This window comes from Ascaphus truei, chromosome 1 (genome assembly GCF_040206685.1).
Source record: "Ascaphus truei isolate aAscTru1 chromosome 1, aAscTru1.hap1, whole genome shotgun sequence".
Lineage (NCBI taxonomy): Eukaryota > Metazoa > Chordata > Amphibia > Anura > Ascaphidae > Ascaphus > Ascaphus truei.
Window position 1 is genome coordinate 420,857,929 of NC_134483.1, and position 18,531 is coordinate 420,876,459.

Sequence of the window (18,531 nt, forward strand, 5' to 3'; positions counted from 1 at the left end):
ACCAGTGTTTCTAACAGAATCTAAGTCTACAATCCAGTCATGTTTTTAAAGCTGTATCCTCCTAATAAAATAATAATTATATCATTTTCATAAGGAAATTGAGAATAAATAATAAAGCAATGGATATATATAATGATGTATTCTTTTGCAAGTCTCCTGAAGCAATACATGTTACGAATGTTTATGTGTGTTATGCGTGTTGTGGCAGAGTCCCAGTTGGAAGGACTCCAGCTGGGGTAAAAAAAAACAATAACCCAGACTAGGATTTGTGAGTCTGTGAGTCTGGGATAGAGTTCCAAGTATCTAAGCCAGGTGTAACCCCTGTGCAGACACCGCAGCAGTAAACTGGGAGAGACTATGGGGGACGTGTCCAGAAACTGGTTTAGCAAGGCTTGGCAGCTGCGATATTCCTGTATCCTGATTCCTCATAACACCAGCGTTGGCAGTGCGACCCACATACTGAGGATAGAGGTGACAGAGAGGACCTGAGAGTCTGCCTTGTCACCTGGGATAGATTCAACTCAGGTTTTAAAAATGTCTGTCTCTGTGAAATTGAGTATATTTAATAATAACTTTATATTGCGAGAAATCAATTACTGCAAATATTTTGCTTTGAATAAAGGAATTTGCATATACGGACTGAATGTATCTGTTTCTTAATATCTTAAATAATTAAGTACGATATTGAAAACATTTGACTGCCAATTTTATAGATGAAAAATACTTAGATGAAATAGATGAAAAATACTTTTATAAATAGATGAAAAATACTTTTATAAATAGATGAAAAATACTTTTTGATAGAATTCTATATTTTTTTACTCAGTTTTATAATACAGACTGTTCTGCGAGATTTGACCAGATTTGAAAATTTGACAAAAAAAACCATGGGGTGGATGTGGCCTCTAAGACAGCATGTGTGTACATGTAGAATATATGAACCACATAAAGGAGATTTAGTTTGAGTTTGTAAAAATATTTCTCTTTCTATGAACAAAACAATGTGCTGACTTTAACAGACACATATTCCTAGGGGAGTTAATGGCTTATAGTAGGTTTACAGTAAGTGGTAAGGACTAGGAAATAGTCAGGCAGAGGGATGGCTTAGAAGGAAGGTGTATGTAAGCAATAATGGAAGCTTGGGAATGCCTTTTGACTTTTTCAGCAGGCACTGTGCATCAAACACTTCTGTCCCTGTTTTTGTGGTATTGTGTTATTGTTGTATAGTTCTGTATACTATCAAAAAGAGAATAATAAAAAAATACAAGAATATTTCTCATCCTTTGAGAAAGTCAGCTGACGCTGCTGAAACACGTCGGGTGACATCATCTCACTGCAGCGAAGAGCTTTTTGTGTACTGGAGGTTTCCCTTCCCTTGTGCTGCTGATTTCTCATCAGCTGTTTTGGACTGTGAGTGGGCTGTGGACTGCATTTGTTATCCATGGTGCCTGTTGGAGCTTGTGGCTGTGGGAGTGGATGCCGGAGGACTTTCTCTTCCTGCAGCTGTATATACCCGGACAGGAGACCCCTCAAGGCGGTCAAACCTCTACCCCCCTCGGCAGTCTGGCAGCTATTTCAATAGTATTGTACCATTGGGAAAAGATACCCTTATGTGAATTTCAAAATTAATCCTTCTGTAAGTGGGTATTATCTACCTTAACCTTTTATTAAATTGTTTTCATTTGTAATGCACGTCCCTGAGGAAGGTCACACTTTGATGACCGAAATGTTGGATGCAGTGCCATGTATTTCTATTGAATACAATATTTCTGGATTTCCCTGGCTGTGTGCTGTCTCGTTTTTCCCAGACCTCCATCTGGTAAAATTTATCTGTATATATATATATATATATATATATATATATATATATATATATATATATATATATATATATATATATATATATATATATATATATATATATAAAAGAAAGTACACCCTATTTGAATTCCATGGTTTTACTTATCAGGACATAATAACAATCATCTGTTCCTTAGCAGATCTTAAAATTAGGTAAATACAACCTCAGATGAACAACAACACATGACATATTACACTGTGTCATGATTTAAAATAAAGCCAAAATGTAGAAGCCATGTGTGAAAAACTAAGTACACCTTATATTCAATAGCTTATAGAACAACCTTAAGCAGCAATAACTTGAAATCATTGTTTATAAGTCTCTCACATCGTTGTGGAGGAATTTTGGCCATTCTTCTTTACAACGTTGCTTCAGTTGATTGAGGTTTGTGGGTATTTGTTTATGCACAGCTGTCTTAAGGTCCAGCCACAGCATTTCAATCGGGTTGAGGTCTGGACCATTGCAACACCTTGATTCTTTTCGTTTTCAGCCATTCTGTTGTAGATTTGCTGGTGTGCTTGGGATCATTGTCCTGTTGCATGACCCAATATCGGCCAAGCTTTAGCTGTCGACAGATGGCCTCACATTTGACTCTAGAATACTTTGGTATACAGAGGAGTTCATGGTCGACTCAATGACTGCAAGGTTCCCAGGCCCTGTGGCTGCCAAAACAAGGCCAAATCATCAACCCTCCACCACCGTGCTTGACAGTTGGTATGAGGTGTCTGTGCTGATATGCCGTGTTTGGTTTTCGCCAAACATGGCGCTGTGCATTATGGCCAAACATCTCCACTTTGGTCTCGTCTGTCCAAAGGACATTGTTCCAGAAGTCTTGTGGTTTGTTCAGATGCAACTTTGCAAACCTAAGCCGTGCTGCCATGTTCTTTTTAGAGAGAAGAGGCTTTCTCCTGGCAACCCTTCCAAACAAACCCTACTTGTTCAGTCTTTTTCGAATTGTACTGTCATGAACTTTAACATTTAACATGCTAACTGAGGCCTGTAGAGTCTGAGATGTAACTCTTGTTTTTTTTGCAATTTCTCTGAGCCTTGCACGGTCTGATCTTGGGGTGAATTTGCTGGGATGTCCACTCCTGGGAAGATTGGCAATTGTCTTGAATGTTTTCCACTTTTGAATAATCTTTCTCACTGTAGAATTATGGATTTTAAATTGTTTGGAAATAGCCTTATAACCCTTCCCAGATTGATGGGCAGCAACAATTGCTTCTCTAAGATCATTGCTGATGTCTTTCCTCCTTGGCATTGTGTTAACACACACCTGAATGCTCCAGACCAGAAAACTGCTAAAACTTTGGCTTTTATTGAGGTGGTCACACATGCTGATGATCAATTAATTAAGGGCATTTGATTAGCAGCCCTTGTCTGCTACTTAGCATCTTAATTCCTATGGAAGCAGTAAGGGTGTACTTAGTTTTTCACACATAGCTTTTCCATTTTGGCTTTATTTTTGTTAAATAAATCATGACAATGTAATATGTTATGTGTTGTTGTTCATCTGAGGTTGTATTTACCTCATTTTTAGACCTGCTAAGGAACAGATGATTGTTATTATGTGCTGATATGTAAAACCATGGAATTCAAAAAGGGTGTACTTTCTTTTTCACATGACTGTATATAAATAAATTAACATCTTGTTAATAGTAACGAGTATTCACTAAAAGGATATATATACTAAAAGTATATATAAATATAAATACTTTTAGTATATATATACTTTTAAGTGGTCACGTTAGATAGCGTAACTGAGCTTAGTGTATCTGGGAGCACAGAATTTTAATGGATCCTTACTGTCTTTTAGATAATATAAATATATACAGTATAAAAAAAATTATATATATATATATATATATATATATTTGCTTTATTAATATGATTAAAGCACAGATAATGCCACTCACTATATTTGCCTTCACAGGCGGGAATGGAAAAGAGGTTCCTGATTCTGAATACCAATTGTTATGCAATGATATAGATGGAAATTATTTAACCTTTTGGCATATTATCAAAATTGAAAGTTTCGCTTTTAACGAAATTCACATGCATTCTGTTTCTTTATCATGAAAGAATGAATAGATGTTCTGCCTAAGAGAATAATTAATTATGTGGTTTGAAAAGTCTTAAAGGTATAATTTTGTATAATTTTTTTTTCATATTACCCATGTGAACTCATATTGTACTCAACGGATAATGAAGTAGCACCAATTTAAATACCGTAGTTAGAATTGGTAATAAAAAGATTTTACAAAATGGATGATTATGGATTGTAACAAATATGTATTTATTTATAAAATGTTTTACCAGGAAGTAATACATTGAGAGTTACTCAAGTTTTCAAAAATGTCCTGGGCACAGAGTTATGATGTCAAATAAATAAGTACAGTCCCTGTGAAGGAAGGAAAAGACACATCAAGTGCCTACATTTAGGGAGAGGGAGATATTTATTTGTGGTCATTACAGGTGGGCAAATTAGTCAAAATGCGAGCTGCAGATTGTTTTTTAGCAAAATTCTATCCTTAGACAGAAATCCATAGGCGGATTGGACAGTTAAAAATGTTGACAAATGCTCCTTCATTCACCTTCAATTTTTGCATCTGTCTTAAAATCTGTACCCAAATCTTTATGAGAGAGAGACTATCTTAGTAGTATTCCAAGTGCTACGTATACATATCCCCTCCAACCCACACGGGAAATAACTTGTCGAGGGACACCTGTGCACAAAAAGGAGCACACCCATGTCATGTGCTGATTGGAAATGCAAAGTCTATTAAACAACTTACACACCTAAAATGTTTCCACAAGATACGTCCACTCCTAAAGTACCTTAGTATGGGTATACTCTCAGGCCCAAAGGCATCAAAACCCCCACCTGCTATTCAGGGTAGCAGTAAGCACTCTTGTATAGCTCCACTGCTGCAGCATACTTTTGAACTCTACTGCTTACACCTGTACCTAATCGTACTCATCAGTACCCCATTGCGCACTAGGTGCCTTAGCTTTATTAATCCGTCTTACGCAAGTCCTTTTAGGAAGTGTGGTGTATGAGTCATTTAAATATACTGTACTTTGCATATCTCATTAGCACATTTCCTATGTATCAAAGGTGTGCTCCTTTTTTGAGCACAGGTCTCTCTCCATATATTATTTGGAGGGAGGTTTATGAACGCACACACGCACCTACTTTGAGACTCCACTTAAATCTCTCTCCCTCTCTGAATCTGCCTTTTAGAGACAAATCCAGGCACATTCCAATTTCTGAAACAAGTTTTCCCATCTCTACACATAGAAAGTTTACACTGGAGTGACCATTGATTGGGCTGATGATCCAGTCTTCTAGTTGCAAATCTGGTGCAAAAAATAAATAAAAAATACACCAAATGTATCAAGGGAAAGAAACAATAGTACTTTGCCTTGACAGATTTGGTGCAGTTTTTCTGCTCCTTTGTGTGAAGGCCATGAGCACTCACACAATCAATGTAAGTCTAAAAGTTTGAATCATAGATTTTGCATAAAAATCACACTATTCACACACTCATATACCAAATATTTCTCAAACTGTCGTTAATCACACAGAAGCCCATTATAAGTAAAACAAAAACTGATCTCAATGCCAACACTGATTCTAAAAAAAGTAATACAAATGTATCAAGTTGTTTTTCTTTTTAACAAACAAGGCAACGTGTTTCACGTTTTATGTGAATTTTATTTTGAGTGAATGGTCTTTGTTCTCAAAGTTTTGTGCAAGTCACAATGATCTGCCTAAGCAACAGGAACTCTTGTTACTCCCCCAGGTTTGATGTAAGGAGATTAAGCTTTGCCTTGTGCAACATGCTTCTGTAAAATAAATGCTGAGTAATGCAAAGGATTTTTATGTGGCTGATGCAAACTTAGGGAATTTGCATCATCATTCAGCAGCAGTAACCTGGTGTGACAGCCGTACAGTAAGCTTAAATTCTGTAAAAAAAAAAAAAAAAAAAATTAAACCCATGCGGACGCTGAGCTGTTCGGCAAGGATAGGGTAGGGAAACATCGTGAAAGAACAGGTGTTACTGAGAAGTTTGAAAGAGTAACAAGTACAGTATTGTGTATTTCAAAGTTTTAAAGCAGAGCAGTTCAGCAGTTTGTACACGCCACAAGGATTTAGCAAAGGAAGTGAGAACACACCTGCTGAACACTTTTCTGTGTGAAAGGAATTCGGTTGTTCGGGTACTCATCATGAACAAGAAACCAGCTTCTAATGTGTCTAGTGTTTCCAATACCGGTTCCCTTTCAAAGGAATTAAATGGCATGTTGCCCTCAATTGACTACAAACAGCCTGATAGAAAAGGAAAAGTGGTGCTGAAAAAGAAAATAACTTTGCTGAGGGGGATCTCAATAATCATTGGAACTATCATTGGAGCTGGAATCTTTATCTCTCCCAAAGCAATACTGCAACATACAGGTAGTGTAGGAATGTCTCTAGTTGTCTGGACTGCCTGTGGTATCCTGTCACTGTTTGGTAAGTACTGATCAGTTTATAAATATTTTTCTGTCCAACTGTAATATCATGCTTTTTTTGTTTCAACTTCAAATGGTTATATTGAGAATGTAAGTTGTTAATTCATTTTCTAAAATCCTTGCTAAAAGTAATATTAAATCTACATTGTGATACATTGTTAATCATATAAAATAGATTTTAATTACAACCCCTGTATTTTCATCTAATATCAATTAGGGAGTAAGAAGTATACAGAGTAGACAGTACTCGATGAATCTGCCAAGAAAATTGGTAAGAATGTGGATGGTGTAACGGGAACAAGGGGGGGGGGGGGGGGGGCAACCCTCCCAAATAATGTCAGTACAAAATATATGGTTCCCCTCACACAATGAGAAAGCAAAATGATAATCAGCAAAGGGTATGCAGACAAATACAAGACATTATGCAAATATAAACACTACTATAGGTGCAAATGGCACCTGAGGGGGAATAAAGGTACTCTGGAGGCTGAAGATTGTGAGCAATGAGGGGAGGGAAAACACTTCTAGGAGTTCCTGGATGTGGTTGAGCAAGTTTGCTTCAGCCTTTTTCATGGTGCTACTTGGACTCACATACAGGTAGACTTGGGCTTATTCCCCTCTCTTAACTGATTCATATTAAGCACTGGGCAACCAGGACATTGACAGGCAATACGCCCCTGTTCATTCTGTTATACAGGCATACCCCGCATTAACGTACGCAATGGGACCGGAGCATGTATGTAAAGTGAAAATTAACTTAAGTGGAAAATAGGTAGTGATTCACTTTATCGATGGAAGTACTGTACTGCAATCGTCATATACGTGCATAAGTGATGTAAATAACGCATTTGTAACAGCCTCTATAGTCTCCCTGCTAGCGCACAGCTTCGGTATAGGTAGGGAGCTGGTATTGCTATTCAGGACGTGCTGCCGTTTGCCTATTGTCCTTACTCGCGAGTGTACTTAAAGTGAGTGTCCTTAAACCAGGGTATGCCTGTATAGTCTTTTACATAGTGAGCTGGGTGCTTTGTTCACTTTCTGGAGGTTTGGAACAAGGGAGAGCGAAGTACCTGTGGTCACCAAGACCATAGGGAACGGGCCATAAGAAGGGTTCATCTCCCGAAACGTTGCCCCCTCTACTTGCTTTTCATTTCTTTTCTCCAAATTTGTTGTTTTTCCCTCCACTTCCCTTCCTTTCCCAACCCTCCCCCATCCACCCCTCCCTACTTCTGTTTTCCCTCCCCTCATTGCCCACACTCCTCAGCCTCCAGAGTACCTTTTCTCCCCCACAGGTGCTATTTGCACCTATAGTAGTGTTTATATTTGCATAATTTTTTGTATTTGTCTGCATACACATCACCTTTGCTGATTATCAGTTTGCTTTCTCTTTGTGTACCTTTTTTACCCTCAGGTGCCTTTTGCATCCATTGTAGTGTTTATATTTGCATAATTTTTTTGTATTTGTCTGCATACACATCACATATATACCCTTTGCTAATTATCAATTTGCTTTCTCTTTGTGTGCTGGGAACCATATATCAATTAGGGAGTAGCTACAGATGATGTTTTATATGGCAATGTGATTTTGTACAAAAACGCTATTTGCAATCACGTTAGGCATGTAACGTGGCAACTGTACAGGTAGGAACTACTTTGTAAACATGCTATATGTCAGCAGTGTGTTGATAGCTTTGTTCCTTAGTACTGAATCTGCTGCTTCTATGACGTAGTGAAGGGTGTGTATGTCAATACTGGAATCTACCACCTACTGTGTACAGTATCTCTTCAACGAGTGACTATTTATTGGTGTTGGCAAGGGATGTTCTAAACCTAATATTTTATTGCTCTTGATCTACAAGTGGCTAATCAAAAAATTGTGGTACAGTATATCTTAAAACCAACTGCATATTTAATAAAGTAGCACCCTTGCAACTTTAATGGAAACAAGGGCATGTAAAAGAGTTGAACAATTACATAATAATGTAAATGTCAAAATCAGGAACTGTTTTCAGAATAGCGTGGCTTAGTTTAGTTAGCAATAAACACTAATAACCCAGTTCTCAAGCATATAGTCAGTTTTGGTGTATTCCAATTCCCATTCTGTATGAATACATCTTGAGTGCTATCTGTCTTTCAGGAAAGTCCAGAATATTGGAACAAATGTTTTGTTTAGGGAAATCAATGTCAGGCACTCCTGTACGTCTGAACTCTCTGTGCGGAATCTATTAATTAAACATCGATAAGTGCATTTCTGGGCAAAGATGTGTGGCATTGTGATAGGTTAATGTATTTGGAGGTAAATGGGCCCTCTACAATAGGGTCTGTCGCTCTCTTTCCCCTACCCAAGGAAGGCAAGATTTCGAACTGTCTGTTTCTGGCAGGTATCACAGCAAATTGGGTGAAAAGCGAATGCAGCTGCCCCTGTCTGATATGTTTTTTTTTAAATATCAAATATCAAGTACCAACGCTACTTTTACTGGTAAGTATCTCAAAACTGGAGGTTGCAAGGACTGAAATTAACACTGTTCAGCTCAGTGAACCTCCTGGTACACTAAAAGAGGAGGAATTGGGAGGGGGGGGGGGTTGCGGTTTAAAGTATATGATCCCCTATTTTATGGTTACCTTGTTCCCTAGGTCTTTTTTTAGCGAAAGCATTATTCGCAGTAAGATCATCATTGACTGATACGTCAGAGGCCCTGCTTTGCTAACATCAGTTCTAGGAAGCATACATCATCCTATGCATATTGGGTAATTCTGAGCAGATAAGCATTAAAAGTATATTGTGACATTTGTTCTTAAAGTACGACGTGCTTAGGATGTTACAGAATACCAATATAATTTTTTGTACTCTAGAGCATGAGAGATATGCAATATTATACTGTATCAATGGGATTTGCAAATGTTTCAAATTTCCTTTATTATACATCATAAATATCTGATAGTAACTTTTATGATTGAAAGATTTAATGGCCGCAGTTTAAAGTAATGAGAAATCTTGTTTCCTATAAGAATTTCTAACTTTTTTCATTTTGATAATGTATGTTTGTATGGAATCTCACGAAATCGTAGAGGTAGATACCAGAAGTCCTTTCAATACTTAATGATACATTAACTTTAATATTTAACACAGAGGTAGGGTACCTAGCACTCAAAAGAAATAATGAAATAAACAGAAATGTCATGACGAAATGTTTCTAGAATATAGTCACAAAATACCAGGGCATATAGAGTGCACTGCAATACTACTCAAAATAGTAGAGAGTGCAAAAATCAGAAACAAATATGATTCAAACAAGTAAATTGTGAGGAAAAAAATGGGATGGAAAGGGAAAGGAAAGGAGGAGGAAAAGACAAGGGAAAATGGGGAGAGAACTAGACAAATAAGGATGGGCAAGGTTTTGGGGCATAAGGCCCCTTCTTCTGGCCCATTCCCCAAGATCACAGCGATCAAGGGTACTTCCCTTATGTCTTATACAGGACGGTATCTCCCAACAAGAAATAGCAAATATAGCAACCTATAAGGTAATTTTGTGTACCAGTAGTAGTTACCAACACGTACGCTATAAAGCCCAATGGGGTGATTGGCTATAAGATAAGCCAAACATATATACTGTACATATGACAAAAGGATGAAAATGCAATATCTGGCCTAATATCTAGCAATAGTACTAATGACTAATCTGACACAAAGTGCCTGGATACCCATAAGGGCTAAAAGAGCCAATGAACCAACAATCAGAGTATACACTATTGTGGGCTGGAAGAGCCAATCATTTCAAATAAACCAACAATCAGAGTATAAAATACTATGGGCTGAAAGAGACAATAATGTCAAAGCACCAAAGTCAAGCAAGAGAATGGTAAAGTCAACACAAACCTGCACTGCGGTATTACGTGCACCCGATTCAAAAAACATCTGGCAGCAGCACTTGGAACTTTGCGGGTCGCCTGCTAGTGCTGCTGTTTGGTGTATTCCGTGGTGGCATTCCGTGACATCATAATGAGGCGGGTACTCCCGAAGAGCACATTGATTAGTCCTGGTAGTCACATGGGCGCGTTGGCAAACCCGGAAGAACAGTCAATTGCGAAGTGTTGATACATCGTTACGACAACTTCTGGCTGCTGATTGGCTCATGCAATGATGTCATCAGGTGGATCCGGACTATCAGGACAAGGCATACACACAGTGGAATAGATGCAGAAACATTGCCAACACTTCACAATTCACTGTTCTTCCGGGTTTCGGAGGGGGGAGAGCAAAGGACTTCCAATTTAGTATTATATCAAGTTGTGTGTATGTGTTTATATACATTATATGTGTGTACATACGTACATACAAACATATCATCTCACACTCCAAACAAATTAGGGAGCTATGCCAGTGGTAAGAAAGGGGTACACATGAGGTACCCTCGGAGATATGCAAAATATATTTAAATGAGTCCCATCCCACACTTCCAAATAGGATTTCCATACCAACTATATTGAGTTGATAAGCATAAAAAAATAGTGACTGGAATGGTATACTGGTGTCAGACCCAACAGGACTAGAACCCCACTGCTTTTTTAGGCAGCAGCTCTAGCAGTGAGTTAAACCAGTGAATGACTAGCATTGCACCACTGTAACTGTCTACTAGAATATCTCGAAGAGATTTCTACTTTGTTGATTGCAATCTTGAAAGTCCTGTAACTTCACATGGTACACAACCAATCCTATTGGCTGATGTAAAAGGTGGTCCGGTCATTTTTGCCTAATAGGGCTATTGACCATTACTGTGGGAGTTAGGTTTGTTGGATGGAGGGGGATTGGGAGGGTGGGTTATGGGTGTAGCTACCCGTGGAGGGAGGTTAGGCCAGCTGGGGGTGGTAGAGGTTAAACCCTTATATGCCATAGGTTGTACCACTATGGCATACAATTTGTAGTAGGGTAGTTGGGGTGTTTGTATTAACCCCTTTGTGACCCTAATGGCAATGAGTGTTTTATTCATGCATAATACATTTCTTCATGGCCACAATGGCTTCCAAGAGGTTAATTTATGTGTTTTTTTTATTGGGAAGAAAGATGTCTTGTATATATTGTATTGCAATATATACCTGGCATCTTTCTTATCCTATCACTAACGCGAGTCAACGCTACAGCAAGATAATGGTTATCCCAACATTAGCTGGATAATGCCACCTCAGCTATATGCAAATGAGCCATTTGTTTCGCATAAAATTAGCTTTGAGGATACCCATTAAATCATGGCAAACCAATGGATGTTACCTATGCCAGTAGGTCAGATTTAACGAACTTCTGAGGATCTAACCCAAAATGTGACCAATGAAAAGTAAAATTGGACATGATGCAGAAAATGTGAAATTTGATATTGAAGCTAATATTTGTTCATGTTGTGCTTAATTTGTAATTGATGTACAGTATGTATACTCTTAAAGAAGAAAAGAGTCCTCCAGCGCGTGTCCAGCGCGTGGATACAAGTCATCATCCCCAATATATAGAAAGGGAGAGAAACAAAAACAAAAAAGCAACAAAAAACAATGGCATAATATAGGTATAGAATATATACTGCTAAAAAAAAAAAAAAACACACACTTACATGTGACTAGTTCTCACTGGGAACGGAACCCTCCACACTGTACAAATGGATGTCTTAAGAAAGTAGAGGAAAAAAAGGGACATGGCATTATAACATTTTAATAATAGATAAGTTAAAATTAAGGCACACTCACAAACCGCTAAATCACAGCAAGATAGAGAAAACACCCTACAGTATTTGCCAACAGAACAAAGAATTGTACATAGGCCACTTTTTTATACTCTTTTTATATATTGTGTTAGGCTTTCTGTCTTAGGCTGCGACAATAGAACTACAGCCGTGCGGAGGCGCGCGGAAGCTGAGGGAAAGCGGGTGCTTTCCCTGGCCTTGATCCGCGCCGTCCGGGGGCGTGTCAGGGGGGGGGGGGGCTGTGACGTCACAGAGCTGGTTCACCCTCATTGGGCAAACCGCTCACGTGACCGGCCCTGCACTCCCATGAGCGCGAAAATCTAACATTTTTCAAAGACACACGCTCCGCATGCTTGTGGAAGCGTGTGCGAGCGCCTGCTAAAGCCGCTCTCATTGCGGCTGCAGGGGCTCACTGAGAAGCGTCAGCGCGCCTCAGCACGGGTCAGCGCCTAAGCGCTGACCCTGGACGCAGCCTTATACAGTATGTGAAATGTGGCATTGGTCATAATGGAAAAATGACATACAGGTATTGTAAAAACAAACAGAAAAAAACCACATCATTAATTTTCCAAAGAATTCAGTGGTAATGCTGACATCACAGCTTCATTCATGTATGCACTTTTTCCTTTGAATAAAACTAATAGTTAGCAGAAGCATAGTTTCTTACATATATATAGGGAGAAGGAGTGGCTCAGTGAGTAAAGACACTGATTGACACTGAGATTGCTGCAGGGGAGCCTGGTTCAATTCCCGGTGTCGGCTCCTTGTGACCTTGGGCAAGTCACTTTATCTCCCTGTGCCTCAGGCATCAAAAACATAGATTGTAAGCTCTACGGGGCAGGGACCTGTGCCTGCAAAATGTCTCTGTAAAGCGCTGCGTACAATTAGCAGCGCTATACAAGAACATGCTATTATTTTTATGATTATTATTATCAAGAGATACTTCCTTCATGACCACACACGTTTGCATGGGTCGGGGCCATGAAAGCAGTAGGTAGCCCAGAGGATTAACTCGGCAGGGGTCCCTGCTTCTGAATGGGATCTTGCAGCGTTAATCCTACCAGCCACAAGCCTGTAAGAATTGCGCAGAAGAGTCCCAGAGAGAAGCAGTCTCCCTGAATAGCTCTTACAGACTCCAGTTTGTCCTTTAAATCAATATTTCTACAGTATACTGTATTGAAGCAAGGGGTTTTCGGAGGTGTTTCTGGAGATATACACACTCCGTAGAGGGAGCCGGTAACCGCTCCCAGCTGGGGTTTAAAGCTTCCAAGCCACGCCATGTGGACTCTGGAGCAGCTAGCGGCACCCCTAGGGAAATGGGCTCCCCAGAGCTGATATTAATTAGGTTTACCACTGGACACCCCCTGCTTCAATACATTAAATAAAATAAAAAAAGTTAACAAACACCCACCCCTAGCCCCCGACAAGAGTCCAACCCCCACACACAGTTATAGGCAGTAAATCCTATGGAAACATTTGTCTTGAGTTACGCCTCTTTATTGTGAGGTATATGTGGGATCAGTTAGTCTGGCTACACCTGTATAATTGTGTATAAGAGTGATATGGGGTGAGAGTGATATGGAGGGACAAGAAAGGGAAATTGGGGTTAGAGGGTGGTAAAAGAGGGGAGTGTGACATTGGGGTGGTGTCCCTATCTCTTTCTGTTGAGCCTTTAGTAGTTAACTACATTACTCCCGATGTCAGAAGAGGCAGCAAAGTAGAGGGAGCATCAGACACAGCTCCAGTAACCCTTGTGATCCCTACAGCTAGACCAGAGGAGGTAGGGTCCTCTATGTGGAGTTTAGGAGGCAGTTTTTTGAAGGGGAGGGTCCCTACTCCTCCCTTACCTCTGATCCCTCCCCCTAAACCACAGGCAGGCATCAGACAGCCAGAAGTGGGAGCAGTGACCCAATTTGAATTTGAAGCAGATACTGTAGGTGGTTTTATTCTGTCCTGGATTTGGATTCTAAATCCAAATTCATGGACCAGATAAATCCAAATAGCGAGTGCCTTGGACAGTTTGGGAAATCTGGACCCCCCAGGTTTGTGAGGTTTTTGAACCAGTGGATGTGCCTATCCTTTAATAAAAAATAAAGAAATAAAAGAAAATACTGTTGATATTTACATATGAGGGCAGAGACCTGCCTTTGTCCCTGATGTTGGTATAGCTTGAGAACCGTTTTCTCCAACCTAATTGTTGACCTGTTTGGGAAATACTGTATATAGATGCACCTTACAACAGCAATACCCCCAAGAAGCCGATATAAGTTTTCTTAAACATTTTTTAAATGCTTTTCTACTGGTAAAAGCATTATTTTCTTAATTTGTAGTGTTTGAGATTATCATGTTTACCATTAAAGGAGCACTCCAGGTGACCGTATTTGCGTGTATTTATTTATTTTTAATAGGTTTGATGCAGGTGTTCTCCAGAGCTGAACCGTGTTGATTTCAGCTCCGGGGGACCCCCTGCTTCTGGAGATACCTCCATAGGTGGTGCCAGTATCCCTGTGAAGCTCCTGCGTCACATGGGCCAATAGAAAGATACAAGGGGTGACATTGTGGCTTCCTATTGGTGAGCATGACGCAGGACCTTTACACCTCCATATTGTCAACCCAGCCAGTGCTCCTACCGGCAGCAACTATGGTGGTAAGTATCTCAGGAAGCAAGGGGTCCCAGAGCTGAAATCAATGCAGTTCGGCTCCGGAGACCCCATGCTTCAAACCTACATATGCTAAAAAATTAAATAAACACACAAATAAAAACATCCGATTTAAAAAAAGTCAAAATAGCTTATGAAAAGGCAAGAAGATATATTTTAAAGTCAAATGAATTCTGTGCCGTCTAATATAGTTATATAAATATAGATGTAGCCAGGTCCCCCTCTGCACAGCGCCCCCAACCCCCCTCTCCAGGTACTCACCACGGCTGGGCATGGGTGGGGGCGCATGTGCACGAATCTTCACTAGCTGGGGGGGGGGGGGCGAGCGGAGCATCGGGTGAGCAGTTGCTGGGGGTTGGTGCGGCATTGCGGCGCTAAATTGTAGCCCGGTATCCCGGCAGCTCCCGATGCAGGGCGCCACCATTTTCTATTGCCTTGCGCATGCGCAGGGAGGGCAGAAGTAAGGAGGCCCTCGACTAGCTTGCGCAGGTGCAGGCATAGCGTGCGAAACCCCACCAATGCGGAGCAGGCTCTGGGCAGGGACTACAAGTCCCATGAGCCTAGGACACCCCACCTGACGCCAGGGAACCAATAGGGTGTTAGGCTCCTCTGAAAGCAGGGTATAGGAAGCTGTCACAGAGCCCACGCAGTCAGTCGGCGCCAGGAGAGGCTATGGTAAGGAGGTGAGGGTGCAGGGGTCAATGACTCACTGCACTAGGCCAGCAGCCCCCTAGGCCCCAATTAGCCCTGAGCCACTCAGTAGTTTGTATTGCTTCAGGGACAGGCCCCAGGTTAGGGACCCTGCCCCTTACTATTACAGTGCTAGTTAGGAACACAGAGGACACTGCGCCTCCCATCCAAAGGCTTGGGATCAAGCTTACTCCGCAGAGAGAGCGGAACTGTACCAAGGGTGGACAGCCCTGACCGATCATCTCACCGGAGGAACCAGACGTCGCCAGGAAGTTGTCTGATCCTTTGCGAAGATCCGTTGAATGCCTAGGTGCCGTCGCACTGGGCAGGTATCGTTAAGCACGTGCACCACACGAGTACTCGCACATAGTGGCAGTGCTGACCACAGGACAAGGGGGGTTATACTGTGGACACGGTGTGGGGGTACACGGTGGTGGGAGTGGGGGTTACGTTATATTCTACCCCAGTGCTAACATTGAATGTGATTGGTATACTGTACAGTATAAGTTATGTGCATATGTTTAGTAAAGCCTGTCCTGTTTTACACCCGTGTGCTTATCGTGATTGTTTCCTGTAAGGGCCTCCTCCCACTCCATTGGGATCCCTCCCAAGTGGAGGCGTTGCATCACAAGATAGTTATATGTATGTACCCCAGGCTCCCCGAGTGGAGGCTTAGGCTCCTGAGAGCCATACAGGTAATATACAGTATCAGTAGCGTCTGTATTCACAGGGAATACCCATTACATATATATATATATATATTTATATGATATTTAATAAATTAACAATCGGTATACATGTGTTTGTGAATGAACATACAGTAGATCAGAATAATATAAAGCAATAAAACATTTGCACAAATCCAATGGTCAAAGTTGAACAAATGTCATGAAGCAATAATACTTGCACTTCAAATCTAAATTGAAGGTACAGATCAACTGATGGTATATAAGCTGCTGGATTCAAAGAGGTGAATGATAGTTATAGGAAATAGATGTAATTGTCGCTCAGAAGTGAGCGACAATTACATCTATTATGCTACAATTTTCATTCACCTCTTGGAATTCCAGAAATATATATACCATCAGCTAATCTGTACCTTCACTTGCTTATACTAAGAGCTTTTATTTATATATATATATATATATATATATATATATATATATATATATATATATATATATATATATATATATATAGCCCTGGTAAGAAATAGGGCTATATGTCTATCCTCCTACTGGTATAAGCCCTGCTAAGGGCAGGCTGCCAGTAGTTAACATGGGTTTCCCCCACATCAAGCCCTGCTCTGAGTGGTGGAGGTAGGCCACCTGACTCTGTGTCTAAGGCAAGAGACACAGGGGAGGGGTCTGCTGACATCATGAGGGGCAGAGTTGTCTCAATTTAGTTGCCTGTTCCTGTCAGTGACAAGGCTGTTCTTTCCTGGGTTCAGTGCTGAGCAGTTATAGTTTGTGTGAGCTAGCTAGGTTCCTGAGGAGTAGGGCCTAGTTAGCTATAGGTGGACCAGTGCCTCTCACCCTGCCTAAGGGGTGAGGGAAGAGCTAGCCCCACCCTGAGCAGCCGTGGCTTGGGGTGGTGGCAGGGACACAGAGAGTACCCAGAGACCACCTGAAGGTGTGCAGTCTGGTGGGAGAGAAGACCATGTACCTGATTAACAGCGTGTTACTGTTGTTGCTGCTACTCTGCTGCTGTGTGATAATAAAGAGCTGCTGCTGATATTACCAAGCATGACTGAGACTGGAATATCTCATCCCTGTGTGGTAAGTTCTCTGTAAGGGTTCCACCCCATATCCCTGGGGCTTCACAGAGATGGAGGTGTTGCACCACTGAGAAGAGATGAAGGCATTCACCCCAGAGATCTGGTCCTGTCCTCCCCCACACCATCGCTGGAGACTCAGGCCCTCCTGTTGCCAGCAGGTATGCACCACTCTCAGACATGTAGCCAGACCTTAGTACACCCTAGGGGGTCCGATCTTCGACCGGGGGGGTCTGAGGGCTACATATATAAAACAAAAAACAAATCAGCGCTAGGACTAGCACAAAGTGATAAATTATAAGTGATATATTAAATTTATAGGGTGGAAGTATAATAGAAATATGCACTGATTGAGGAGAAATGGGCTATTAGGGATGCAGCTTTCAATCAGATATGCCTACCCTAAATATAGAAAAAAAGAAGAAGAAAGGGCAAACCCAAATGCTATTAAAATAAGGAAGAAATTTAATAAAGACAAATATTGGCTTGGTTGCAGGATAAACAGATAAAAAGAAAAAACAAACAGTAAATATTTTATTTTATTATTAATATTAAAGCATAACAATACAATACAATGGGGTATATTAGGAAAATAAAAAGATATATATATAAAATGATATATATATAATACTTATATATACTATGAGCTGATGATCTAGTAATATACTTACAATAAACACATTAATCTGAAATGAGTCTAACAATGAACATACTAAAAAGCATACATCTAATTTGGATCTCTACTAAAACAGCTCCAAATGTACAGTATCGACATTATTTATTCTTACACTTCCCGCACGGCAGGATGCGTGCGGGAAGCGTGGTGACGCGGCTAGTTGCGGCGCACTGTGACGTCACTGTCACGTGACGCGCCCGGTTTCCCCAGCTTCCCCGGCTTCCCCAGCTTCCCCGACACCCCTGGAGTGTAAATTGAGGTAAGCGGGGTGCGGGGAAGCAGAGGGGCAGAGCAGGAGCCGGGTTCGGGGTCGGGAAGGGGGGCCAAAATGCACCCGAAGCGGAGGGGGGGTGCGTGGTGGAACCGCGGCGGCGTGCGGTCTTGATTGGCGGCAGCCGGAGTAGATCCTGGCATGCCGCCGGCATTAGTAAGAATAAAGTATGCCGCTACTGTATACCCCAACATCTAGTCACAAGTGGAAGGCTTTACCATGTAACCCACCAACTTAACAGGACATTTTCACCTCAAGATTATCTTGATAGATTTAATTGCAAAAAAGGCCTGCCGGCAGAAAGATGAATCATCAGTTGATAAGTATGATTAGCTCAACAGGAATGAATGTGGAGGCAGAT

The 18,531-nt window shown here is 40.9% G+C and overlaps 1 protein-coding gene across 1 annotated transcript in view; it reads left to right on the forward strand.

Moving 5' to 3' along the window:
• Positions 1–5,766: 5,766 nt before the first annotated feature.
• SLC7A11 (solute carrier family 7 member 11) overlaps positions 5,767–18,531 on the forward strand; it is a 271,394-nt gene continuing 258,629 nt past the window's right edge. The window contains exon 1 of the mRNA XM_075615257.1: positions 5,767–6,374. Within this exon, the coding sequence (XP_075471372.1) occupies positions 6,092–6,374 (283 nt within the window). The 5' untranslated portion in view covers positions 5,767–6,091. The remainder of the gene's footprint in view (positions 6,375–18,531) is intronic.